The sequence below is a fragment of the Trachurus japonicus genome, chromosome 24 (assembly GCF_045865225.1).
Source record: "Trachurus japonicus isolate A0001 chromosome 24, Traja_1.0".
NCBI lineage: Eukaryota > Metazoa > Chordata > Actinopteri > Carangiformes > Carangidae > Trachurus > Trachurus japonicus.
In genome coordinates this window covers 23,023,104-23,049,674 of record NC_140930.1, presented here as the reverse complement: position 1 = coordinate 23,049,674, position 26,571 = coordinate 23,023,104, and the positions used below count along the sequence as shown (strand labels likewise).

The window sequence follows — 26,571 nt, the reverse complement described above, 5'->3', positions numbered from 1 at the left end:
TAATGAGAGAGGCTGTGACTGTCCTCTACCTGCACGGTGTCCAGCAGCAGCTCAGGAACGGTGTGAATGGTGGACTCTGTGCTCCTCTCCGCTCCGTCTTCTCTGGGATGTTGTCGGTCCTTCCACCTCTCCTCCTCTTCCTCCTCCTCTCCCTGCCTCTGCACCTCCATCTCTCCGCTGTCTGCCCCTGCATGGGAGGAAGAGGAGGGACACGTTAAAAGGATGTGCAGCATTAATTAAAGCAACAAAAAAAAAAAGTCATTGTGTGATCTGATGGGTGTCATCATCATCATGAGGAGAAGAAGTGGTGTTGTGACCTTTCTTGGAGGCTTTAGCAGAGTCCAGCTGCTCAGGCTTCAGTTCCTGAACCTCAGCAGCCTGGAGGTCTTCTTCCTGGTCCTCTGTTTCCATGGCGACATCCTCTTCGTTCTGGTCATCCTCCTGGTCCTGCGGCGCCCCCGCTGCTTTCTGCTGGTCTGCGCTGGCCACATCTGGACACGGAGGAAAAACACCACGTTCATTCACCCACTGAGCTCCAACTGAACCCTGTGAGCTGTGTGTGTGTGTGTGTGTGTGGGTGTGTGTGTGTGTGTGGTGCAGACCGACCACTGACCGTATGTCTGGGTGTCGTACGACGTCTCTCCCTGCTTGATGTGTTCATACAGGTCTGACTCCTGCTGGGCTGAGCTCTGCCTGTCGTCTGACCCCGTGTCCTTGCTGCTCTCCACTGTGCGCAGACGCTTGTTGACGCGTTCGTTGTAGTCGCCTGTGGATCGCTCGTTGTCGGCCTGGCCAGGTTTCCTCTTGAAGCTCTGGAAGTATTTTTTTTTATGATGAATATTTTATTGGGATTTTCGAGTATCACACATTACAAGTATATATGTAGCAAACAGAAAAAACAAGACAAAATTATAGCTGCTGCGCAGCGATGGGTCGGGTCCGGGCTACTTTTGGGCATATTTAGGCAATTCTGAGCAACAAACAGGAGAATTTGTAAGACAAGACAGTTGTCCTTATAATGTCCAATTTGCATCAGTTGAGGATTGAACCCACAACCTCGGGAACCAAAGACCGTTGTCTATCGCACTGAGCTAATTGCCAAGTGGCAGTGCAACAGTGGCTTCACAAATTGAGTAAACCATTCACTGTCGCGCAGGCAGATTTGAAACCACAGTAAAAAGAAAAATCAGTTTTTGAGGTAAAATAATGATATGTGTTTGTAAAACATCTACTGTGACTCTTAAGATGTTAGGAGCCTTCGCACATGGTCCAGTCCAAGCTATTTGGATTTTTAAACTTAGAGGCTTGCTGTGATGCCACCATTAGGACAATTGTATTGTATTTCGTATTGAGGACAACTGACATCTTGATCTGTCATCATCATCCTTGTTGGGTCTCGAACTCACAATCTCTGACACCAAGAATCAGCTCCTAACTCACTGAGCTAATTAGCTTGTAGTGAGACCTGCTGTGTAGCTTCATTTATCCACTCAGGTGAGCCAGTGCCCGGGCAGCTGTTGTGATGAAATGGTCAAAATGTCAGAAATTCAGTCATCTAAACAAAAATCTGATAATACATAAATTGCATCTTGACAGCATGGAAATGTTGGTGATTTGTTTTTAATGATAAGTGTTTTGCTTCATAAGAGAAAATCTGATGTTTAAAAATTCCACTCTCACATTGGCTGCAGTCGTTCCCATGAGAGCAGAATTCAAAATGTTCTAGAAAATTCAGTTTTTGAATTAAAATTCTGATATTTGCTAAACTTCATCAACCATGACTCCAGAATATTCTCATTTTTTTTCAGGAAGATTGAAAATGTATTAACCAAGAATTTGATGGTATATGTTTACAGTAGTGTTTACAGTCAAACGTTTTCATGCACTGTAGGCTCAATTTTTGCTTAATCAAAAATCCGAGAAACAAGTTTTGTGGAGGACGGTCTGGAGATGCTCTGTACCAAGTTTGGTGTCAATTGAGCAAAAATTGTGGGAGGAGATACATTTTAAAAGTTTTACAGTTATTGAAAAAAACAGAGTGATGGACTTCATAATTTGTAATGAGTTTAAGTGGACAAAAGTTTCAGCAGTATTGAGGCTACATTGTGGTGAAATTTCAACACTGTAGCATCTACCGTTGGTTTGGTAGGAATTTTTAAAGTTTTTAAATTTAAACGCTTATTGTGCCCCCCCAAGGAGGGGGGGGCACATGTCCTTGGAGTTGAGTGAATCTGGCATGGGACTGAACCTTTGTGCAAAGTTTGGTGAGTTTTCGCCCATGGGAAGTATGACTTCCTTGGAAGAAGAAAGAAAGAAAGAAAGAAAGAAGAAGAAGAAGAAGAAGAAGAAGAATTCCTAGGAATACAATAGTGTCCTGGCAGCTGCGCTGCCCGGACCCTAAATAACCTAACAAAAATAAAACAAAAACACAATTTCAAAAAAGGGGAAAAAAGAGGATAAAGACAAAACACAATAACTATAACAATATCCTAAGGTGGGATAGGAATCACTGAAGCTCTGGAAATCTGAAACTGGTGAGATGGACTGAAGAACAGAGGGAGGGAAGGAATCTGTGCTGTGTGAGTGCTGGGTCATACCTGAGTCTTGCTCTGAGGCTGTCTCTGTGAAGCCATCCTGGCCGTCAGCTTGGACTGGTGGCCCTCTGACTCGCTGGCATCAGCTGCTCCACTGCCATGCTCCTAGCACACAGGAGCAACACAAGTATGTTACATGTGATCCTCTGTATGACGACAGTTTGAGGGTGGACTCTCTGTTTTGGAGGTTTTAATGGCGGCTGTTAATCAAGATGCGCCAGCTCAGATATTTTTATATGCTGCATTTTATTTCTTTATTCGAGAAAGTGAAAGTATAGAACACCGGTGTTTTTAATCATAATTTTAAAAAGAATAACCATTAGTTAAATTATAAGTATGGTTATAATACGTTGTAGAGATAGGCGTCAAAGTATTTTTTTTAAATCAATTACTAGACATTTCAGGTGACCCATTTGAATTCCAGGCGACCCCACGGGTGAAAAACACTGGGTTAACAGGTACAAAAAAGCATGTTGCCAAGGATACACAATGTGAATGGGACAGAAGATGATTTGAAGGAGAATGAATAAAACAAGAGCTACAGAGAGTTAAAATAAATCCAAAACCACTGCCATGAACCCCAAAGTAACACATCCACCTACTCTAGTAACTGTCATGCGAGCAAAGCTTTGGAATTGAACTGAATTGAAAAGAAAAGGAGAACAGACGATTGTCCCAGTTGGGAGTGGAACCAGTGAAGGCCGGAGCCCATATGGGACATGGTCTGGAACCACTCACCCACCAGAACACCTCTTACTTTTCCTGTTTAAATCCTATTGCAGTTATTTTCAGTGAGTGGATGAGTGCAGAGCTCTTTACCTCCTTGGCCTGGTCTCTCTCCGACGCCTCTCCTCCCAGCTCCACAGCCGTGTCACTCTGGAGGTTCTCCTCTCCGGTCTGACCCTCTCTGTCGTGCTCCTTCCTCTCGGCCGACTCCGGCTGCTCCTCATCGTCGGCCCCACCTTCCTCCTCCTCATCCTGTCAGCATGAAGAGGTCATCACAGTCAAACGCACAACAAAGCCATGTTTGGAGACTGTTGGATAGCTCTGTGTTGATGAGCTTCAGTAGATCCTTCACATACACACCTTTGGTTTTTGACCTTTGTCATTTGGCACAGTCAGGTCTTCATCTTTTCCTGCCTCCTCTCCTTTCCTCTCCTCCTTCTCTTCCTCCTCCTCTTTCTCAGCAGACTCTTCATCTGCGTCGGCTTCCCCTCCTTCTCCCTTCCCCTCCTCCTCTTCAGTCTTGGACTCCTGATCCTTCTCGTCTCCTGGCTGGTCAGCCTGGTCCTCCTGCATGTCCTCAGCTCCCTGCTCCTCCTCTCCGTCTTTCTCTCCATCCTCCTTCCCATCCAGGTCCATGGCTTTCTCATCGATGTCCAAGGGATTCTCCTCTGGAGAGGGAAATATATGTAAATAGAAGCACCCGGACATTTTCAAACACAAGTTATCCCTGAAACAAATGATCCATTACATTATCAATTCTGATTACCATATTTTCTGGACTATATGTCAGACTATTAGTCGCATCTGTCAAAAAATGCATTGCGAAGAGGAAAAAAACATATACAAGTTGTATTGTCTGTAAATGGTATTGATTTTTGAAACATTTATTTCATAAGAATCCCAAATATTATTATGGAAATATTATTCAGTTAGTCTACACAATAGCCTGAAACTATTCTTCCAATCAATTGCAGCTTGAATCATGAATCAATGAAATCAGCTTGTTGCAACGGCAGAGCAGCTGAAAAAGGTCAAACTGCCGGTGCCGCTGTGCACAACGACCGTTTACACAGTGAAAACAAGTAAGAAGAAGACTGATGTTGTGACAGTGAGCTACTGTAACTGTGTGTTTCATGCTGAGAGACATGAGATCGTTTTGGAGTCTCTGGTCTCAGCCTGTACATGCATCTTTTAGTTGAGCGTCAGGTCTCACCGTCTCCTTCTCCCTCTCCGTCTCCGGCCTCCTCGTCCTGGTCCAGGTTGAGATCCTCGGGCAGATCCATGGCCTCGGGCTCGGGTCTCTTGTCCTGCTGACCGTGGTAGGGGTCCACTTCATTCTCATCAAACTCCCTCTGAGAAAGGAAGCGATCAGATCACAGATCAGACACAGTGAAGCCATAAAACATTCAAACGTCTTCAGCTCAGGCTCAAACCGACCTCGTCTCCCTGCTCGTGGATCTTCTCTTTCTCCTCCTCGTTCATCTGTTCGTCTTTGTCCTGGTTTTTCTTGTCTTTGTTGGGGTCTGCAGCGTCCAGGTTGTCGTCTTTGGCCACCAGCTCTGATTCGCCCTGACACAGAACCCACAGCAGGAAATCAGGACACAGCTTGGAAAGCCACATCTGAAAACATCAAACATGTTCTTGGTAACCTTCATCCTGTACCTGGTCCATGCCCTGACCAGACTCCTCCTCCTTATCGCTCCCCTCCTCCTGCTCGTCCTCGTCGTCTCCCCACATCCTCTCATCCAGAGTGTCGGTCTGGCCCTCACCCAGGTCGCCCATCTTTTTGTCCAGCTCCTCCTTTTCCTCTTTATCTGACTCATCATCTTCACCTGCAAATGATGAAGGAAAAGGATCTTTTCAGCAGTGATTCTGGAAGACGTTGCTGTTCAAATTTGACTCCGTTGTTTTTAATAAATGTGTTTTTAATTTCTGATGATCCTCGCTCATCTACTGATCTTTTGTATTTCAGCAACAAAGTGCTTTAATATTTATTAATATTATTATATTATTACTATTATTATATATTTATTAAGTTTATTGTATTGCATTCTCTGGAGCCAGGAGAAAGGAACCAGAGGTCAAGAGGCAAATAAACCAGATATAGAGCAGACATAAAAAAAGACAGCGCCACGTCACCTGGTTCGTTCTCATCCCCATCATGCATCTGGCCGTCGAAGTCCTCCGACATTTCTATTGCGTTGTCTTCGGCCTTGATGTCCCCTTTATCCTGTTGTTCTTCCTTTTCCTGGCCTTCCTGAGTCGTGTCCTCCACCTGGGAGAGGAGGGAATACCAGAAACACCTTGATGAGAAATGTTGGTCAAACTATTTTATCCAGATTATAGAACAATCACCTGTTAAATGACTCTCAAATACTTATTATCACTGTCTTTATAAAAACAGTCTGTTAAAACCAACATCATTTCAGTTAGACATCGTCATGCCCAAGAATTCTAGTTGTTGTCTTATGTCTATGTGGTCTCGTGTTTTATTTTGAAATCTCACCCTCCTGCTGGTCTGATTGTCTTCCTGATTGTTTCCCCCTGTTCCTCATTACCTGTGTGTATATATAGTCTGTGTTTCCCATCGTTCTGTGCCAGTTTGTCTTGCCAAAGAACCAGCGTGAGCTCCCTACCTCTGTCTTGTCAGGTTTTTTTTTCTCCCTTTTTGTTATAACCAGTTTTTCCTCACAAGTGATTTCCTTTGCTCCTTTGTTATTATGTTAATGTATTTGTTAATAAAAAATGGTTTATTTTGCACTTTGCCTTCTGAGTTGTGCATATGGGTCCAGTCCTAGATTTGTTGTGATGGACATGTCAAATTAAAACTAATTTTCAAATGTTGTTTTTTTTCCTCTACATCCACAGGTTGGTAGAATTATTTGTAAAAATGAAAAAGTGCTTCATCACCTGATCTTCATTCTCAATCTTGTCACTGACGTCTTTGTTGCCCTCGCCCTCTCCGATGCCGCCACCCTCGTAGTCGTGAAACTCTGTGGCTCCTTCTCCGTCTCCTCCGGCCAGCAGCTCCTGAGGGAGGCAGAAACCCTGAGGGGGGGGGGGGGGGGGCACAGCAAACATTTAGTGACTGCTTTCACTTAATGAAACCTTGTGGTGTTATTTTATAGTAAGGCTGGGAAGGTTGTGATGTGTGTGCACCTTCTGAGCGAGGTCGGTGAAGATGCTGGCCAGGACCGACAGCAGTTTTCCGGTGCTCCGGTGAGCTCCCAGGGACACGGCCAGGTAGTACCGCACCAGGTCAGAGTAGACGCCGAGCAGAGGCTCCAGACGCAGCAGCATCCTGCACATCCTGTCCACCTCCTGGACACACACAGCGCTAACATCAGACACAGTAAAGCCACCTACTGACGTGTATTCAGAGGCCATCAAGACAAGAAAGGATCAGCAGCTCCACATCATTGACCATTTACAATTTCATGTTGTGTGTACCTGCAGCTGTGCTGGTTGACATGTGTCTCTGTGGTTCCTCAGGCTGCTCAGCATCTTCTCCAACCTGCCGTTAACGTCTCCCAGGCTCAGAGCCTCCACCTCGGCCTCCAGCTCCTCCTCCAGCAGCCGAGCCAGGTGACCAGGCTTCAGCAGGTCCTCCACTGGCTCTTCATCCTCCTCCTCCTCCTCTGCTCCCTCTGAACACAGAGAATAACTGTGTCAAGTCAACAACATCAAAGACGTCCAAGAAAGGAGTCATTTGTAACAGGGTGGCTTCAGACCATTGTTGCTTTTGCTTTTTCCCTTTTTTCTTTCTTTGTACAGACAATGGTTATTTAAATGGTGGCTTAATAAATTTACTTATGGAAATTGAACGTGTATTTGAAGAAACATCTAATGCCATATAAATATTAATTATTTTTTTAAGTATATTTTTTGGGGCTTCAATGGACAGGAGAGTTGAGAGAGAGACAGGAAATGGGAGGCAGAGAGGGGGAATGACACGCAGGACAGGGCCGCTAGGCGCGGGATTCGAACCAGGGGCCTCAACACATGGGGCCTAAATATTAATTATTTACATAATTTCTTATTTCCACACATGTTGGCTACATATATAAAGTTGGCTATATGTGGGTATACGATATGTCATAATACAGGGCCATGTCTGTCATATATCACATTTATAAATGGGTTTTAACTGTGATTTCTAACAGTATGGACATTTATGTAGTTATTATGAGCTTATACTGACTGTATGCAATATAAGAACATAACAGATGTACGCGTGAATAAACTAATAGTACATACAGTACATAGGAGATTTAAAAAGTAAAATTTATCTGGCACATATATACTGTATACTAGTGGGTTATACATGACTCTATGTTTGTGTTATAAATATGTTACACATTCATGAAAAAAAAAAAAATATATATATGTCACTATATGGAATTGTGCTAAGCTGCACAAGAAGGTGTAACACAGGGAGCCAGACTGGAGGACTAACAGACTGGAGGACTAACAGACTGGAGGACTAACAGACTGGAGGACTAACAGACTGGAGGACTAACAGACTGGAGGACTAACAGACTGGAGGACTAACAGACTGGAGGACTAACAGACTGGAGGACTAACAGACTGGAGGCTACAGTGAGGTGCTTCTATCCTCACCTCTCTTGACGCCTTCATGCTGCTCTTTGTGTTGCTGTCTCTCCTGTCTCTTCACCAGCGTCTGCACAGCGCACAGCACCGTGTTGATGTTTGTCTCCAGCTGGGCGGAGAAGTCGGCGGAGCAGGCAGACTGGTGATCTGTCACAGGGAGAGGAGGAGGTGGATGAAGACACAGACTGGTCCAGTAGCAGAGCAGAGAGTGTGTGACGACCGGTCCCCGTGCTCACCTGTGTGCTGGTGTCCCAGAGACAGCAGCTGGGTCTTCCAGGTGGTGAACTCGGTGATGTCGGCCTCCACCTGTCCTCTGACGTACTGCAGGCTCTGGGTGATGGTCGGCTGGTTGTCTGCGCTCCCCACACACGTGGCTGGGATGAAGAGCTGCTCCACGCTGGGCATCTGAGCTGCTACTGCCCCCAGCTGGTCCAAGCTTGAACAGCACCTTCCAAAATGGTTCCTGTGGAAAGATAACAGTGTTGTCAGGACTGCCGGGGCTGGCCATCAGATTTTTAAAGGCGAGACACTCCAGGCAAAAACATTGTGTTTTAAGCACCGATCAATTTGAGCTAGAAATCTCCACTTCAGTAGCACTAACAGACAACAAACCTTCCAGTTTTATTCCTGTCTAAAGGTTATTTTACAGAGGGGATAGTTGATATATCATTCACAGCCTGATTTATACAACATTTTATTACTAAAAACAAGGTGAAATTTTATTTTATTTTAGGGCTGGTGACAGTATTTTCTCATTTACAGAGTGATAAAACAAGATATCCAACATCCCCTCTGTAAAAACTCCTGATTCTAATATGCCAACAAAATAAAACAAGAATTTGAAAGTGGCTTTAACCATTGTTCAGATTTATGTTCTGGAAATGTATGCAAATAAGCACATATTTAATTAGATATCGACAAATTTACATACTTAAACATAAAATTTGACAGAACTTGCCATACAAATTTTTTTTTGTCTTACTGTAAGTGATAAACTTTCATGGTGATATCTGTTAATCTGTTTAATTTTTACCCTATTCCACCTGTAGTGTCTCACCTAAACTTTTTTATAGTTTTTCTTTTTTACCATGTGTGGAGAACTCTCTCTGAGGTCTGCTGAGCCACAGAGTCCAGCTCCAGCTTCAGGCGCTCCGTCTGCGTCAACATTGCGGTGACGCGCTGGTGTAGCTGGCACCAGGAGGCATCTCCCCTCCTCATCAGACAGCCGGGGGGCTGGCGCTGAGCCGCCAGGGGGGACGGGCACCTCAGGGTGTGCTGCCTGCAGCCGCTGGACTCGTCCTTCTGCTGCAGGTCCTCGGGGCAGCACTGCAGCAGCCAGACCAGCTGCTGCAGCAGCGTGCAGCACTGGGCAGCCAGCGCCTGGCCTCTGCTGACCCAGCCCCGCAGAGAGGCCTGGGGGGGGAGGGAACAGCCTGGGTCCTTACTCTCACTCTGCAGGTCAGTCTTGATGCCCTGTATGCTGCTTGTTAACCTCCTGATGAGACACAGAGAGACAACAGGTCACAATCCACTAATAAACTACTTCATCTGCACATCCACAAAGATGTGTGACTATGTTTGTCTTCTGTGTAAACAAATAGATAAAAATAAACCCTAATACAACCTCTTGTTTTAGAGAATGTGTATCAACAGTTATTATGGGGAACTACTGTACTACCAAACGTTCCTGCAATTTCCTCCTTCCTGTATACTGTCAATTAAGGGAATTGCCTAGTAAGACAACTTCATCTAAATCCCTGAAAATATATATGAAAATGTCCTAATTTTTTATCAAACAAACAAAAAACAAAAAACAAAGCAAATGTTAATGTTGAACTCAATGGTGTACGGTTTAAACTTTCTGTCAGGAAAAAAATAGAAAGAGGCACCATTATCTTCTCCTTCTAGCTGAAAACAGAGTTTCCCTACTGGAACACCGGCACTAGAACAACAGTCATTGATTAATGTGTTAGACATGTGGGTCTGACCTGAGCTGGACCCACTGCTCAGTGAGTCTGGCCAGACGTCGCCTCTGTCTGAGCAGCAGCTTGAACATGTGAGAGGTGAAACCTCTGCAGCGCTCGATGTTTCCCAGACCCACCTCCTGCAACCAGACAATAACACACACTTCAAAAATGAGTGCTTTGTAAACACGGACCTGTCTGTCAGAGCAGACACCGTGTGCTGAATCTGACCTTGGCAGGGTGCTGCAGAGCCGTCTGCATGGCTGCTCTCCTGGCCCAGGACCGGTAAAAGTATTTCTGACACCCATCCCAGGCTGTCAGCAGCTCTGTGAACAACCTGCAACGTCAACCATACAGTGAAAATAGTGCAGAGAGATTCAAGACAACTTTACTAATCCCTTAAAGGGCAATTTCATTTGGAGAGTAACTGGCTCTTATGATGTACCTGAATTAAAGCTGGTTTTGTAGTGAAATTAAAAATAGCTAATAAAAGCTACCTGTCTACTTAATTTACAGGCCACTAATTATGTGATTATGTCAAGAAATAACAAGTAATTGTGTCAGAATGTCTAGAAATAGCCTAGAAATAATGGTCAATTTCATAGTAATGTCAAGAAATAACGATTGATTGTGTAGAAATAGCCCAGAAATAACTGATTGTAATTGGCAACTGCAAGGACTTGGTGGAGAAAAATTCTGGAATATTCAAATCATGGCATGTGTAATCGTCTGCCTGTATGAAAAACATGACATTAGTATGAAATTGACGGTTATTTCTAGGCTATTTCTTGACATTATCACGTAATCAGCGGCCTGTAAATTAAAGGGTTACCAGATTTTTTTCTAACATAGCACACAGCTGGCAAACTAAACCACACATAGCATCAGCTGACAGCGTTAGTTGTTAGTGTGTGTGTGTGTTAAGGTGTTGTATTTACATGCTCTCAGCCTGCTCCTGGCTGCTGACAGCAGACAGAGCGGTGCTCAGCTCCAGCGGCTGCATACAGAGAGTTTTCTCTGGGTCGGCTGTTCTGTTCCACGTCAGGCCTTTACGGTACGACAAACCTGGGTCCAAGATAAAAAGGCTCGTCAGACATTTTTTGTTTCATCAAACAGGTCAAAACATGACCTGTCGTCACCTCTGAGTCCGAGAGGGAAACTTCACCTATTTCCGTGAGCATCTTGAACAGGTCGGACAGAGCTCTTTGCTTCTGCTGCAGGATGTGCTTCACCTCGGCCTTCTGCTTCTCCTTCTCCGCCGTCATGTCGATGGAGAGGCTCTGCAGGTCCCGCAGGTTACTGATCACCTCACCTGAAAAGAAAAACAATTGCAAATCTGATTTTTGTGTCTCTTTAAAAAAGACAACACACTTTACTGAACCCACATGTTCAGTAAAGCCTGCCACACACATAAAGATTTTATAAATCTCAACCGATTTATTATCTGTGAGAGACCCCACACATGAAGATAAAAAATCTGTGATTGAACAGTTTTGATCGTATTGTGTGTGGTGTGCTGCGATATTCCAAACACAGCTCACCACACACATTAAGATTTTTCAGAATCTTGACCTCTGGTCAGAAAACAATCCGGCATCAGCAGCGATACCAGGGGTGTCGTTGTAGCTACTCTTTCGGGTCTATTTCCGGAATAGACAATGAGAGCGACGTAATTTTTTTTTTAATGAAAGCGGGACACTTCAGCCTTTACAACGATCCCATCTGTGTGTGTCTGTGTGTCTGTGGCTCCGGACACCGAGCAGTCAAGCGGCTGTCCAATAGGGAGCCGTGCTGTCACATGACGGGCTGTGAGCGGCGGTCACATGATCGTTTAAACATGGCTGCTGTATTGCTGGCTGTTGCCGGCTACGAGCGCTGCTGTCTTTGCTATCGGCTTCAGGAAACCTCCCGTGTGCGTGAATGTCTGTGTGAACCTCATGTAATGCCAGGGCTGCACTGTGGCTCTCTGTGAGGTTGCCGGTGCTGTGTGGAGAAGTGGCTTGTTGCCGCGAGCAACATGCAGAGCTCGGCAAGCAGGCGCTTCTCCGCACAACACCGGCTCTCCACACACAAGATGACTTTTGATTGAAACGGCCACCGAAGTCGGCCCCGATAATCGTAAATATTGAACATGTTTAATACTTAGGATTATCGGCGCCGAACGTTTTCCGAGCCGATTGTCGGGGGAATTTTGACTCTTAACACACCACACACTACAAGAGAATCTTATAAGATAATCTTAAGACCTTAAGATAATCGGGCGGTGTCTGTCCGTGGTCGGAAGGGGGAAAATCGGGGCAAAATCAGCCCGATTATCTTTATGTGTGTGGCAGGCTTAAGGTCACCATGAGACCAAGTCACATTGAACAAATCCTCAAGACTTTGTTCAGTAAATTAGATTGAGTTAGAGTGGTTTTGATACCAGTGAAGAAGTCCAGGTCTTCAGCTAACTCAGGCACTGGGTTTTTCTTCAGCAGCTGGACACACATTTTCTTCATCTTCCTGGACAGGACGGGCAGACGTCCCTGTAGAGACGACGCTTCAACTCCCTCCTCCGGGTCTTCGTTCTGAAACACACGGTTATTCAGAAACATACAGTCTATGCAACTAAATGATTAAATACTGAGTTAAAATATAAAATAAGACCAGAGTGGATGAGAAAACACGCTGTTACACTCTGCATCTTCTATGAGACTTGTACGTACCTGCAGATCTCTGCCTTTCCCAGGCAGGCTGCTCTTCAGCGCCCGGTGGACTCTGTGGATGGGGGTGTCCTCTGGGTTGGCGTCTTTACTGTCCAAGCTTGTGCTGCTCTCCTGTTCCACCAGAGCAGGAATACTGGGACCACTCAGAGCCTCCGCAAACTTCTTGACAAACTTGAAGAGAGTCCTGGGAGAAGACATACAGTTAGATTACAGCTACAAGCACCGATAAGCAGCAAGCATATCATAGGACTTTTACTGTATGCAGTTTTCTGTTTCCTTTGTTGTGTCATAATTGTTATCATGCCCCTAAAAGCACTACATTGTATTGGAAATTTGAGAAAACAGCAGATAATATGATGAATATGATTCTGTATACATGATTTTGAATGAAACTGACATAAAAACAATAGAAAGATCCAGCCCTGGTAAAACCCAGCTGACATCTTACCGATGTGTCTTCTCCACCGACTGTTTGATGGACCAGAAACTGACGTCGTTCCACTTGGAGATCTTGACAAAGTCCTGGTAACAACAACAACATTTAAAAGTGCATTCACATATACTTGATTACTGTAAATAAACATGTATTAACATGTACTAGTATGCAGTGAAACAGGACACAGAAATGATTTGAGTACCTTGAGCTCCTTCTCGATCGGCTGTCTGAGTTGAGTGATTTTGGTCTGGACCGAGTCAGAGAACTGACTGTAGTATTTGTGCAGGTTCCACAGGAGACTGGACAAGGACTCTGTGAAACAACAAACAACTAACATGTCAGCCCTCATGGAGGCTGCAGTCTCTCTCTCAGCCACAAGTAACCAACATTTAAAAAACATATTACCCCGATTTGACCTGTAATAGGTCACAGGTCAAATCTGAAATTTGATAAGAGTAGTCCATCTTCTCCAGAGAGGACAGGTGATTACAGTGATTAACACTGGGGACATGTGAATGCTGTATTCAGATCAGACAGAGCAGTGGGGACTGACCTTGTCCCGGCTGGTTGGGGACCAGCAGGAGGTGGCAGTGGAAGCTGAGCAGCATGGTCAGCCGGGTGTGGAACTCGCCCAGTGGGGAGCCCTCCATGAAGGCCTGGAGGGTGGAGGACACCGAGGACAGGGAGAGACGCTCCACCTCCTCATCTGAGAGGACAGTGACAGATGTGTTGAGACTGAATTGTCCTGCATTTTGTGATCATTTGATGTGACTGATTAGTGATGAAGTAGTGAGGTGAGGAGAGCAAAACCGTTGCAATAAAATAAAAAAATAAAAAATATAATATACAGTATATATTAGAGCTCCATTGTATTGTACCTGTATACGCCTCTGTGCTCTGCTCCTCCAGATACCTCTCCACCAGCTGGTAGATAGAGAACCAGTGCTTAGTTGATTTCTCGGTGCACCGCTTCATTGCGTTGTCCAGGCTGCTCGACCAACAGCTACCACACAGGACAGACAGGACGGGATGGGACACATTCATAAATACAGACAGGAACAACAACAGGACTAGTTTCACTTTAAATGTCTCAAAATCTCTAGCCTCGTAAACCAGCCTCTCGCGGAAGTGCATTTCATTTCATTTCTCGGGAGAGTCTGGCCTGTAAGTCCCCCCTGTAAGTGTTTGGGGTGGGCGGCAGCAGGGCGGGAGTAGTAGCAAAGACGGTTTAATATCTTTGGTAGTAGCGTTGACAGACAACCCCATTCAGCCAATCAGCAAGTTGGTGTAGTGACGGTCCAAACGCTTAGAATGGGGATGAGGCCAGACTCTCCCTCAGAAATGAAATGAAATGCAGTTCCGCGAGAGGCTGGTTTACGAGGCTACAAAATATCAGCCCACGGTCCAGGCCGAGTCCCTCTGTGTCTTACTTCAGCTCCAGTTTGCGCCACTGGATGATGAGCTGGGTGACTGGTTCCAGTTCCTTCCGCAGAGAGACTGAGCGGCTGGCGTTGTTCTCCCAGTCCTGAACACAACAGCAGAGACCAGAGATGTCAACAAGGGACACATTTGAGAAATTATAACTGACACACATTTGGTATTTTACTAGATAAATGATACTGACTATTAAAATCCAGCTGTAACAATGCTTGGAATGAGGTATGTGGCCAGCAGTGCTCACCTGTGCTTTACTGAGAAGAATCTCCAGACCGTTCAGGAACTTGGCGAGTGGACTGGCCAGACTGAAAGCCATGATCCTCTCCATCACCACAGTCAGCTGAAAAACAACACACACATACTGTAAATCCAGTACTGTCACTAAGTGAAGCTGAAGTCGTCCTTCACATCCTGGGAATAAAGCACCACATGCCCATCAGGAGATCTTGCTTCCTTGGGTTTAGAGATCTATATCCTCCTGCTCCCTCACTGTGCTATACGGACCTGTATGAGAGCCGGGTGTTCGGGCCAGTCGTCCAGCCTCTGCTTCACTGCCACGCTCAGCTGCTCCAGGACCGGGAGGCAGAGCGAGGCCTGGCTCATGTTGGGCTGCTGGTAGAAGTCGTAGGGGCCCTCTGGGGCCACCACCAGACCGTCTGAGCCCCCTGAGCCCTCTGAGCCCCCTGAGCCCCCTGAGCCCCCTGAGCCCTGCACCGTGTTCTGGAGGAGGGCCGACAGCAGCAGCTCACTGCCTGTCAGCTGTTGGTCCAGTTCAGCATCTGAGGAGAAATATTTGATTTACATGAGCACATTTCTTCTAGAAAATGGAGAGTATGGTGATGTATCTACAGTGTGAGTGACCGACCTATCAGATGATAGAAGCGTGACATCACAGGGGCGGCAATCTGATAGGAGGAGACCAGGGCTTTAATGGTTTCTTTGCTGTGATTGGCCGTGGTTGTGCTGTGGTACCACAGGGACTGGGCGTGTCCCAGACAGAGGCGCTGGTGCACCTGCACCACCGTGTTCATGGCGGCTGGAGACAGGAAGCTGCTCTCAGCCTCTTCCTGTGCTGCGTCCTCATTGTCCAACTCTGTGTCAGCTGGAGCCTCCAGGCTCGGCTGGGACACGATGTCCGCAAAGTCCTAATGAGGAGGATGGACAGATGTATGAACTGTGTGAACCGATGTCCATACTTTTTGTCTCTTTTAGCTTATCTTATCTAAAGAACTGACCGTTACGATTTTGGTGACTCCAAATTCTTCTACCACTTCATATTTAGTATCAGAACAGGTACAATACCAGTCAAAAGTTTGGACATACATTCTCATTCAATGGTTTTTCTTTATTTCCATTACTTTCTACATTGTAGATTCAAACTGAAGCCATCAAAACTGTGAAGGAACATGGAATTATGTAGTGAACAAAAAGTGTTAAACAAAGCAGAATATGTTTTATATTTTAGATTCTTTGAAGTAGCCACCTTTTGCTTCGATGACAGCTTTTTGCACACTCTTTACATTTTGTCCTCAGCTTTATGAGGAAAAAGTCATACAAATAAAGAAATACCATTGAATGAGAACCTGTGTCCAAACTAGGGCTGCAACTAACAATTATTTTCATTATCGATTAATCTGTTGATTATTTGAACAATTAACCGATTAGTTGTTTGGTCAATAAGATGTTAAACATTTTTGAAAAATATCCATCAGTGTTTCTCAAACCACAAGATGACATCCTCACATCTCTTGTTTTGTCCACAAACCAAAGAGATACTCAGTTTATTGTCACAAAACCAGAAATATTCACATTTAAGAAGCTGAAATCAGAGAATTTTGACTTTTCTTTTTCTTTAAAAACTACCCAAACCGATTATTTAAAATAGTTGACGATTAGGTAACACTTTCTACAGGCCATGCTTGTAAAGGGTTAGGTTAGTTAGGTTTAATCTCAAGCAATCTGCCTGATCAAATAAAGGTAAAATAAAAATAAGTACACACTATTAAGCATTAGTTAAGCATTAAACACTGAATTTATCAGTTATAACACATGAATAGTCATCAGCATATAGTTTATAAACACAGTTAAAAATGTTTTACTCATCATTGATAAGCACTAACTGTATTTATAAACTACATACTAATGAGTATTCATGCATTACAAATGAAGAATTCAGTATTAATTCATGCTTAACTAATGCTTAATAGCGTGCACTTATTATAAACTGTTACTGACGATTAATTTAAGTTGATTATTGTTCGATTAATCGATGAATTGTTGTGGCTCTAGTGCAAACGTCTGACTGGTAGTGTATGAACAGGTGGATGTGAATACCTTGTTGAAGTGGGGGAACTGTTGTCTGAAGTCTCTCTCCTCCTGCTGGTCCTCGGTCAGTCCGGAGCCGTGCAGGCGGCTGCGGTTGCGGTACAGACTGGCCTCCAGCTGCTCTCGCTCCCTCTTCCGTCTCTCCTGCTCGTCCCACTCGTTCACCAGAGCCTGGAGAGGAGCAGTGTGATACACTCAGCGTGGAATCCCACAGAGAAACACTTGGAAGTTACTTGGAAGTTTTGAATTTATCATCATGAGTGAGACGGGTGATGTACTGACCCGACAGATGTGTCTGAAGAGGCTGCGTGCCTCCTGGCTGAACTCTGCTGTGGACAGAGTGTGACACTGCAGGTAGAGCAGAGCGTTGAGCAGCAGCGTGGAGGACCGGGGCACCACCTGCTCCGGGTCCTGTGGAGGCAGCAGCTTCAGCAGGCAGCGCAGGACGTCCGTACACGACGTGGAGCAGAGGAAGTCGGCCCGGGCCAGGTAGGACGGCAGGCTGGGGGACAGGGACGGGAAGGCCATCAGGCAGGACACCAGCTTGGGCAGACCCGGGGCGGGGCTGAGCGAGGCGGTCAGCTGCGAGGCCACCAGCCTCATGCCGTGGCGGAGCTGCAGGATGCCGGTGCGTACGGGCCCCACCACGTCGGGGTACAGGGGGTAGTCCTCCAGCAGCCGCTGGCAGAAGCGCTGCTGCGAGTGCTGCCACACGGCCTCCTCCTTCAGCAGGGTCTGAATGGTGGACCTGGACTTGGAGTCCTGCAGGGCCTTGAGGAGGCGGGACAGCAGGTCCTCCACTCTGGTGGCCTGGCCGATGCTGCAGAGGTAATGCTGCAGCTCCTGGAACAGTCGGCCGTACTGCGGCTCGTGGGGGCGACAGGCCTGCTTCCTGGAGAGCTCAGCGATCTGCTCCTTCACCTGCTGCATGCGGATCCACAGGTACCTGGACACAGGGTTAAAGAGGTAGTAGAGTTACAGAGGGGGCACAGAGCCAACACCTCCAACCAGTGCTTAAAGGACAATTTCAGGCGAATTCAACTCGGGGGTGTATTTTCCTAACATTTAGGAATCTGAAGATTTTCAGTTTAATCGCTCCTGTTTTGCGGTAGTTGTGTCTGTCCCCGCGTCGCCACGGCAGCAATGAATGGGAGTGGATTTGGATATTTTTATGATTGTGTATTTTATTCTTTATATAATTTGTCCTGCTTTTCTTCTTTTAAGGCTGCTGTCATGACCTAATTTCCCCTCGGGGATAAATAAAGTATAATCATCATCAATCATTTCAAATAAATATTTGCGATATTCATGAGCTTGGAATTCTGATCATCTTAAACTGAACTCTGCCAACAGCAGAGAAGATGCGACCGCCTCTGACCTGATTCGAGGATGCTGGAAGCCGTCGGTGGTGCTGCTCTCCTCCAGCTCTGCTCCAGTCATCAGCTGAGACGACAGGCTGCGTCCTCTCCACTCCTCCTGCAGCAGAGCCAGCTGCCACAGACACAGAGGGACAAGACATCAGTATTTACAGATTTAACCGACTTGAAGAGATATCTGATACATTTTCACCTGAGTTGTTGCAGTTACATTTGGACTAATAATAAGCTAATTACCTTAGACATTAATTTGGGTTTGTTTTGATTCTTTGTTTGTTTGTTTTTTTAACAGAAATGCTCTGATCAGTGTGTATCATAGACACACACCAACATCTTAAATTTATTTGTAATAGAGTACAGTTTAAAGTCTGTTTGAAGATGATGTCACATCACCTCAATATATCAATATACGTATAAACTGTACCCATTCTGTGGTTTCATATTCTCCATCCACAGTTGGTACTAGCTAAGATATGTGTTGATCAAGGTGGTAAATTATGATCATACAGGTAGGTGCATTTTGAAGAAAGTCAAAAGTAGTCTAAGGCAATAGCCAGAAAAGGAGTGTGTATCTTTAAAAAAACAAACATGTAGCTGTTGTGGTGTAAGAGATTATCATGTGAAATGGTTAAATAACTAAAAAGAGCAAACACAGTGAGCTGCTGACCTCCTGCTGAGCGTAGCTGAGTTTGTAAGCCCTCTTCACAGCGGGGTCAAAGATGGTCTGAGGGGTCCAGACTTTGATCTGCAGCAGGCCCATGTTGACCCAGAAGACTCCGGAGCGGACCAGAGAGTTGGAGCCTTGGACCTTGCTCTGGACGTACTGCTGCAGGCCGGTGATGCAGGACGCCACCAGGCTGTCTGGCAGCAGGTTTGGTGGGAGGAAGTCTCTGAGGACCGTCTGGATCTCCTGCGCGGGAATGAGAGGGTCCGGATCCTCCACCAGGCTCTCACAGCTCTCCATGTAGCCCTCCTGCAGGCTGGGGGGCAGCAGGTCTGCCATGCTCTGCAGCTGGCGACGCAGGACCACACCCTGGAGCCGGAAGTCTGTGCCCCTGTAGGGAGGACATGGAAAAGATTAGAGACCTTTCTTGGTTTTTTGGGTTTTTTTAATATTTGATTTTTGATTTTTGATTTTTTCAAGATGAAAGTTACAGTCACCAACTGACAAGACAGAATCAAAGTCAATATCCACAAGGGGGCAAAGTAAAAATGAAATGAACATTATGTACAATGATTGAACAATAGAGAATGGAAAAAAATGAAAATTGAGTGAATCATTTTTGAGAAAATGAATGTGTAAAGACAACCAAGGATTTTGAATGTTCCCTGTAATCTACCTGAACTCAGCCAGTGCAGGGATGGCCATGTTGTCCCACAACACGGCAGAAACGTCCTGCAGCTGCTGGATCCTCTCCTTCCACTCCCCCAGGGTGACATGGGACAGGGAGAGAAGGGCGGTCGCCGACGGCTCCCAGCGACCTCCCGTCTCGCTGTTGACGAGCACTCCCAGCATGCAGTGTGACCACACGGCTTTACTCAGCAAGGCCGGGCCCTGAAAACAAAACACATGCGGAACAGCATCAGGAAATGAGTTCTCTTAAATAATCTGTGGCTCACATTCTGACATCAGGATGTTAAACAGCCGGTACCATGTTATCTGCACCGTGGGGCAGTTTTGGACGTGGCTTGGTGTCGTGATTCAGTGGGTCCCATTTGAGCCAGCGGTCGGGGTCTGAGGTCACACAGCTGGTCCACAGAGCAGCCAGAGCCTCTGACAGCAGCTCACACCACACGAACTGCAGCTCCTCAGCCGGCTGAGGGGGAAGGATCAGTAGCGTTATTTGCTGAAGGGATAGTTCAACATTTTGGCAAATTGGCCCATTGCCATAATCCCTATAGTCATAGCAGTAGGTGCGTTACCTTTAATTGTCGGTGCAAGCTATTTTTAGAACGGTGGAGCAGAGCCGTGAGCTGCTCAGAGCTACACTACGGAGGCTCATGGAATTTCTTGGTTTCCCTCATCAAACTAATCAAATACACAATCCAACAACTCCACAACGCTCTGGTGGACAAGTTGTGACCTGCACAACAATCAGTCTCTGCATTTCCCTCAACTCTGTCTCGTAACGTTGTGTTATTATCTCATAGCGTAGTGAATGTGCAGGTCACAACTTGTCCACCAGAGCGTTTTGGAGTTGTTGGATTGTGTATTTGATGAGTTTGATGAGGGAAACCAAGAAATCCCATTAGCCTCTGTAGCGTAGCACTGAGCGGCTCGCGGCTCTGCTCTGCCGTTCTAAAAATAGCTTGCACCAACAAATATAAGGAACGAACCTACTCCGAAAACTATAGGGATTATGGCAATGGGCCAAAATGTTGAACTATCCCTTTAAGTTTGCATCTCTGAATGGCAGTTTGATGTCTTTTGTGCATTTGATCAGTTCATTTTATGCTTCTGAAAATCCTCATTCCACCAACCCTGTCACTGCTGAGCAGGAACCAGAGAGCCTGCAGCTGGCTGACGTTCATGGCCGTGGACTGGAGGCAGTAGCGGAGGTGTCTGGACAGCTCCCGACGCAGGCTGTCCTCCGCCTCCTGATCCCTGTAGAGCAGCAGATACAGGTTATCAAACAGCCCATTGACTCGGGGATCAGTCCTCGTGAATGGTTTTGTTTTGTTAAGGCTTAAACAGGCTGTTACCCAGGAGACAGAGCCAAGTGCAGCAGGTCGGTGCTGAGTCTCAGCTGGTTGAGCACGGCCAGTTCCTCCATCAGGGGCCAGAGCTGCGCTCTGCGGCCGAGCTGCTGCAGCTCCTCCCGGGCCAGGTGAACTCCATCTGCTGGATCCTCTCCCTCAGACCTGGAGCGGCTCTCCAGCAGACCTCTGGCAGTCATGTGATGCTGCTGCTGCTCCACACTCGACACCAACCTCTCTAACACTCCTGTTGGAACATTTTGTTCAATTAATATACCTAATGCGTTGCCTTTATATTACTCTTTGGTGACATTTGGGGACTTTAATTTGAGACAAATGGAGATGAAGGCCTAATAAAAAAGGTATCTGTGCTGCATTTCTCTCTTTTACTGAGGACATTTTGACCTGATGATGGCAGTAGACAACCAACGATTAGGTTATCCACACCAAACAAAAAAACTAAAAGATAAAACAACTGTTGTGATTCTTTATTCTCGATTCGAGTTAGACAAACAGCTGACTAACTAACAACAAAACTCTCAGATCTTCCTGGGACACAAGCTCACCAGATTTATGTGGATCCAGCTGATTGTTGGCCAGCACGACAAGGCCCCAGGCTTCCAGCAGACTCTCTTTGATGTCCAGCATGAGTCCTGCACCCTGAAGTCGGACCAACTCCTGCCCCCAAGGACCGGTGGTGCCGTCCAGCCTCAGATCACTCACATCTAAGGCTTTACTCAGGAGCCTCAGCCGGGACGCGCACTTGCCCACTGAATCCAGCTGGAGAGGAAGATGGGCGTGGGTTATGAAGACATTCAGATGATCTCAGATAACTTTAGGATCACAGGAACTGTACTGGACAGATTAGACAGGACAGAAAGGACCACAAGAAAAACAAGTGATGATGAGCAAATCCATGTAAAGACTTTGCAGCACCTTGAATGGCAGAGCTTTCCCCAGAGTTTTCTGGATGCCTTTCAGTGCAGTGGCCACAGACACCGGGGTGGACAGGACGGTCTGGATGGCTGCAGAGACCACCTGCAGCTCCTGGAAACCTCTGGGAAGCAGCACAGCCACATGAATGTTAGGAAGTGCTGAGTCAAAAATACATTTATTTAAAATCATATCTCCGCAATGTCAGTTTTTAACAGAGAATGTAAATAAATAAGCAGAAATGTCAGGTCACGTAGATTAGGTGGAGAAAAACATTTACTCGACTGTGGTGTCGGTGTCTCCCAGCAGCAGCTGTGGCAGCCGCAGGATGAGGTGTTTCTGAACCCACTGCCAGTGCAGAGACAGCACAGAGATGCCCTGAGAGTCGGCCGGCAGCGTGCTGCACACATCCCAGAAACGATCCAGCCACTGCAGCAACTGCAGGATCTAAACACAGCACAGGAAGGGAGCCATCGATGAGGAGAATGAGCAAAGCCCTGTGTGACCTCTGAGACACATTCTTACTCCATGGTACTGTAGAAACTCTTATCGATTTGATAAAAGATACATCATCTGCATCATGACTTGTATTAAACCTGACTGGGTGCTGAAAAACTGAATCCAACCTTTTCAGACCCTGGCTTTGAAACTGCATTTTCAGATCTAAAATGCTCAGTTATGGCTGCATTAGCGACTTCACTGCTGAAATGTCTTGTAGCATAACCCAAACACTACTTTGACATGTTAATATTATTATTATTTTTTTTAAATCTATTTTTGGTTTAGGGGTGTCTTTAATAAACTATAAGAACATATTTGAAGTTCTCTGTATTGGGAACCTAGGCACTTTAAAATGTTTCACTGTATTTTGTATTTGTTTTTCTTTTTTCGCTGACCATGTAGGGTAGTGTACACCTTGGTCATTTTAAATGTGATGAATGTGTGTCTGTGCTGTGCACTATTTATTCTAGTTATTTTATGTATCAGGTTTCCCTCTGTATTTTAGATTGTGTTCTGTGTCTGCTGTGTATTAGATGTTGGGACTGCAGATGGAAATTAGCAGTTAGCTAAATCTGGTGCAACCATCTCATTGCACGCTGTCCCTAAATAAACTAAATTAAAAGAAAGAAAAAGAGGGGCATAAAGGAGTGGCAGAAGGCCAAACAATAGCTAGTAATAGTAGTAGTGCTGGTAACAGCATCAGCACCATCAGCAGCAGCTAGAGGCAGTAACAGTAGAAGTAGCAAAAGTAGCAATAGATAACAGCAGTATGAGCTGTTGCACTGCAGTTAGAATATGTGTCTCAGCTGTAAATGACCAGGAGCCCTCACCTCAAACATGATGTGGTCTGAGATGTAGGGCTGGCCGCTCTGCACGGCCTGCAGGGTGAACGAGTTCCACAGGTCAAAGAAGGTCTGGAGGTGCATCAGCACCGGATGAGGCAGGTGGCCGATATCCACGGTGCCTGGGAGTGGACGGAGAACAGAAGCTCATTACACATCAGGATATATTCATGTTGTTATTGTTATGCAGCAGTGAGTCAAGGTGTCCCGTGTTTACCTTTGCTGAAGGCTGTGGCTATTCTCAGGGCACAGTTCTGAGCAGACAGGTTGACAGCACAGGTGCAGACGACAGACCTCTCCTCTCTGTCCATCATCAGAACGATTCTAACAGTCACACAAACAAATTATTACACACCTTTTACAACCGCATTATGCATTAGATTTGCAATTTCTAGCAATGTGTCCTGAGTTGATGTGTTACCTGTTGGCAACTGTGTTCAGTGCCTCCAGAAACTCCATGTATCTTTCCTCGTCCTCAAAGTTACATTTATTGGCTAAAATATCCAGATATTGTTTGTTCCAGCGCATGTCCACCAGAATCCTGTACTCATCTGCAACGGAACAGAAGAAGATTCTGAAGTTAGTGATAGACAAAGCTACGAAGGTACTTTTCTCCATATATCAAAATGAAACTATTCACTGTACTTTTCCAATTAACCTCATCACACTGACTGGTTCTTACAACTAGCGCTGCACTGACCCATCTACCTTCTTCTGTTCACTGTCAAACAACAACAACACGGACATGAAGTCTTACCTGTGCTGTGAGGCTGCAGCAGCTCTGCTAGTGACTTTCCCTTAGCTGCAAGTTTGCTGCTGAACACGGCCTTCAGAGCTCTGTTTCCTGCCTCCACCTGGACCAGCGCTGCATCTGGAAGAGTCAAGAATGGCATTGAGGATCCAAATCCTATCTTTATCTTTATTTCTTCTTTTAACTTTACTTTTTATTCATTTTCTTTTAGTAACACATGCGCCAACTGGGCAAACATGACATAACATAACATGGAGAGGATTTGGGCATTAGGTAAGACAGTCAACACACTGTACGTACATCATACATAGAAACATCAAGATTCTGCTGTTGGAAATAGGGAAAATGTTACTTCCTATCTTGTGAAGAAAACATATCATCACTGGACATATATATATATTTTAAATCTATCAGCTTGGGGGTGTGTGCAGGGTAACTGACCAGGAGCGTATTTGTAGCTCTTCCCCAGGTGTGAGAGCCAGCTGCTGCGCAGGATCCAGTCCCCGTGAGAGGATCTCTCTGTGAGCAGTCTGACGGCTGTGGGGATCAGCCTCAGAGCGTCTCCCTCCTCCAGATCCACCACCCCGTCAGAGAACACCGGGCCCTCGTGGACGCTGCTGCTCTGCAGCGCCCTCTGCAGGTCACTTAGGCTCAGTGGACGATTCCTGTGCAAACACAGTAACACACCATGTTACTTTTTTTTTTTTTTTTTACACACTGGTGTTGGCTCTCACACTTCAACTCCTTTCACTATTTACAATTAGATCGACACTGCCACGCCTTTCAGGTGCCTTAGAACAAAAACACTGCCTTTCACTTTGACAGTTTCCTGTTCCTACACAACTGACTCCAACTGATTTTAGTGCTTAGATGTTGGCAGACACTTCAACTGACACCGACTCCTGAAAAAAACTGTTCATTTTCAACTGATAACCTTGATATTGCGCCTACAGGCTGCATTCACACTGACTTAAGCCCTGCACCAAATTTCAGTATTTCAGCTTCATCTCTCACTGTATTGCACCCCTCCTTACCGTTTGCCCTGCAGGCTGAGGGTGTTGAGGCAAAACGACAGGACCTGCCCGTCTCGGAGAACGGCGGAGAAGCAGGAATCCTCAGTGGAGAGCAGAGCGGAGGGGAAGCCGTCGGGCCAGACCCCGGCACACAGCAGTCCGCTGCCCCAGTCCTCCGTGTCAAGGATGGCCAAGTGCTGCTCGATCACCTGCTGGGCTTGCTGTGAGGAAGACGGTGCAGCCACGTTCATTCATTAAAGTGCTGGTTCGATTTTAACTTTGCAGAAGTATTACAGTCAGTCATGGGTTGATAATGATGCATCGGTACCTTCTGGCTGGCAGTGGTGCGCTGGCAGAGGGAGTATGCCTCTCCACAGGCGTGCTGCAGGGCGCTGGGTAGATCCACTCCTCTGTGCAGCTGGCAGGACAGCAGCGTGGCAGCATGGAGGAGGGAGGCCACGGAGGAGGCCGGGGAGTCTGAACCACACAAGCCAGAGTTTGTTTTTAACTCGTAACAGTTTCAAACAGTAGAGTTTATCTGATAGTAACAGAAGTTCGTAAAAAAAGAAAGTTAAAAAGCCTTTATTCCTATGGCTTGGTCATATTAAACCTTTAAAAACTCCTATGCGTTTCTGCATACAAGCCTTCGTCAGGGAGTGAAAACTTGATTTTGATTCCCTGACGAAACATGCCAAAGAGTTTTTAAAGGTTTGAATTGAATTGAATTGAATTAACTTTATTAATCCCGAAGGAGGGAAATTTGTTTGTCCCAGCAGCACACAACAATAGCAACAACAATTTATTTCCCTCCTTCGGGATTAATAAAGGTTTAACATGACCAAGCCATAGAAATAAAAGGCTTTTTACCTTTCAAAAGAGAGTGCCTTGGAAATTCTTTTTTTTACTATATTTTAATTGTCCCATCCAAAGAGTACTTTTAGGAAACAGACATTTAGTAGAGTTAAAGGGACAACGAGGAGTTTCTCCAGCGGCAGAACGAAAAATTCTGCAACAATAAAAAAGTCTCATATTAATATGGATGAATCTACGTTACCCACACTTGTTAATGGGCCCATTTTCGATAAATATATCGTTTTGTCTCTATCGTTATTTTGTTATTATTAGTGGTGGTGGAGATGCTGGTTGAGCCGACCAGCGTTTCTTTACTTTCAGTTTTCAGTGAGTCATGAGAATAACGCCGCCGAATCGGCATTTATGGTGGGAACTACGACGGTATGTGATCGTCATCCAAACTCTGACTTTAATTCTTGATGAATGAAAACATGAGTCTGTCTTTCACCGGTCAAAGAATTTCACGGTGCGCGAGGAGGCTCATAAATGTAGTGTGGAAACACTTCGCTTTTCCAAAACTCCTCATTGTCCCTTTAATCTGTTGACATTACAGGACCTACCCCAGATAGCAGTTTTGATGCCTTTGTGTATTTCAATCAGCAGATCGCACACGCAGTCCCCGGTGACCCCGGCAGTGTGAAGCAGGGTCTTCAGGTCCAGCGAGTCCCAGCAGACCCCCTCATGTTCCCCTGGGATGTAAATCTCCACCCCTCTGTTCCTCATGGCTCTGGAGAGCTCCCCGTGCACAGGGTCCATGGTCAGGAACAACCTGCACAGAGCACGCATCACCTCAGCACCAGCCTTTTGT

General features: G+C 45.8%; 1 protein-coding gene across 2 annotated transcripts in view; it reads right to left on the bottom strand.

Moving 5' to 3' along the window:
* mdn1 (midasin AAA ATPase 1) overlaps positions 1-26,571 on the bottom strand; it is a 63,279-nt gene that overhangs the window by 6,192 nt on the left and 30,516 nt on the right. The window contains exons 46-94 of one of the 2 annotated variants that reach the window (XM_085771125.1): positions 26,324-26,532; positions 25,240-25,388; positions 24,933-25,132; positions 24,340-24,563; positions 23,905-24,018; positions 23,569-23,698; positions 23,365-23,471; positions 23,136-23,269; positions 22,085-22,251; positions 21,808-21,928; positions 21,438-21,651; positions 20,878-21,118; positions 20,656-20,779; positions 19,827-19,991; positions 19,515-19,729; positions 18,842-19,229; positions 18,177-18,289; positions 17,081-17,744; positions 16,808-16,969; positions 15,339-15,618; positions 14,978-15,252; positions 14,718-14,813; positions 14,467-14,561; positions 13,915-14,039; positions 13,590-13,742; positions 13,239-13,348; positions 13,049-13,122; positions 12,601-12,784; positions 12,318-12,462; positions 11,061-11,207; positions 10,834-10,960; positions 10,127-10,232; positions 9,920-10,035; positions 9,019-9,426; positions 8,168-8,394; positions 7,941-8,078; positions 6,771-6,967; positions 6,480-6,641; positions 6,231-6,368; positions 5,460-5,595; positions 4,983-5,152; positions 4,758-4,889; positions 4,534-4,672; positions 3,681-3,988; positions 3,414-3,572; positions 2,598-2,699; positions 614-812; positions 318-491; positions 30-187 (exon numbers count right to left, since the gene is read on the bottom strand). In XM_085771125.1, coding sequence (XP_085627251.1) covers positions 30-187; positions 318-491; positions 614-812; positions 2,598-2,699; positions 3,414-3,572; positions 3,681-3,988; positions 4,534-4,672; positions 4,758-4,889; positions 4,983-5,152; positions 5,460-5,595; positions 6,231-6,368; positions 6,480-6,641; positions 6,771-6,967; positions 7,941-8,078; positions 8,168-8,394; positions 9,019-9,426; positions 9,920-10,035; positions 10,127-10,232; positions 10,834-10,960; positions 11,061-11,207; positions 12,318-12,462; positions 12,601-12,784; positions 13,049-13,122; positions 13,239-13,348; positions 13,590-13,742; positions 13,915-14,039; positions 14,467-14,561; positions 14,718-14,813; positions 14,978-15,252; positions 15,339-15,618; positions 16,808-16,969; positions 17,081-17,744; positions 18,177-18,289; positions 18,842-19,229; positions 19,515-19,729; positions 19,827-19,991; positions 20,656-20,779; positions 20,878-21,118; positions 21,438-21,651; positions 21,808-21,928; positions 22,085-22,251; positions 23,136-23,269; positions 23,365-23,471; positions 23,569-23,698; positions 23,905-24,018; positions 24,340-24,563; positions 24,933-25,132; positions 25,240-25,388; positions 26,324-26,532 — 8,821 coding nt within the window. The remainder of the gene's footprint in view (positions 1-29; positions 188-317; positions 492-613; positions 813-2,597; positions 2,700-3,413; positions 3,573-3,680; positions 3,989-4,533; positions 4,673-4,757; positions 4,890-4,982; positions 5,153-5,459; positions 5,596-6,230; positions 6,369-6,479; positions 6,642-6,770; positions 6,968-7,940; positions 8,079-8,167; positions 8,395-9,018; positions 9,427-9,919; positions 10,036-10,126; positions 10,233-10,833; positions 10,961-11,060; positions 11,208-12,317; positions 12,463-12,600; positions 12,785-13,048; positions 13,123-13,238; positions 13,349-13,589; positions 13,743-13,914; positions 14,040-14,466; positions 14,562-14,717; positions 14,814-14,977; positions 15,253-15,338; positions 15,619-16,807; positions 16,970-17,080; positions 17,745-18,176; positions 18,290-18,841; positions 19,230-19,514; positions 19,730-19,826; positions 19,992-20,655; positions 20,780-20,877; positions 21,119-21,437; positions 21,652-21,807; positions 21,929-22,084; positions 22,252-23,135; positions 23,270-23,364; positions 23,472-23,568; positions 23,699-23,904; positions 24,019-24,339; positions 24,564-24,932; positions 25,133-25,239; positions 25,389-26,323; positions 26,533-26,571) is intronic. The other variant, XM_085771126.1, reaches the window with a different exon arrangement.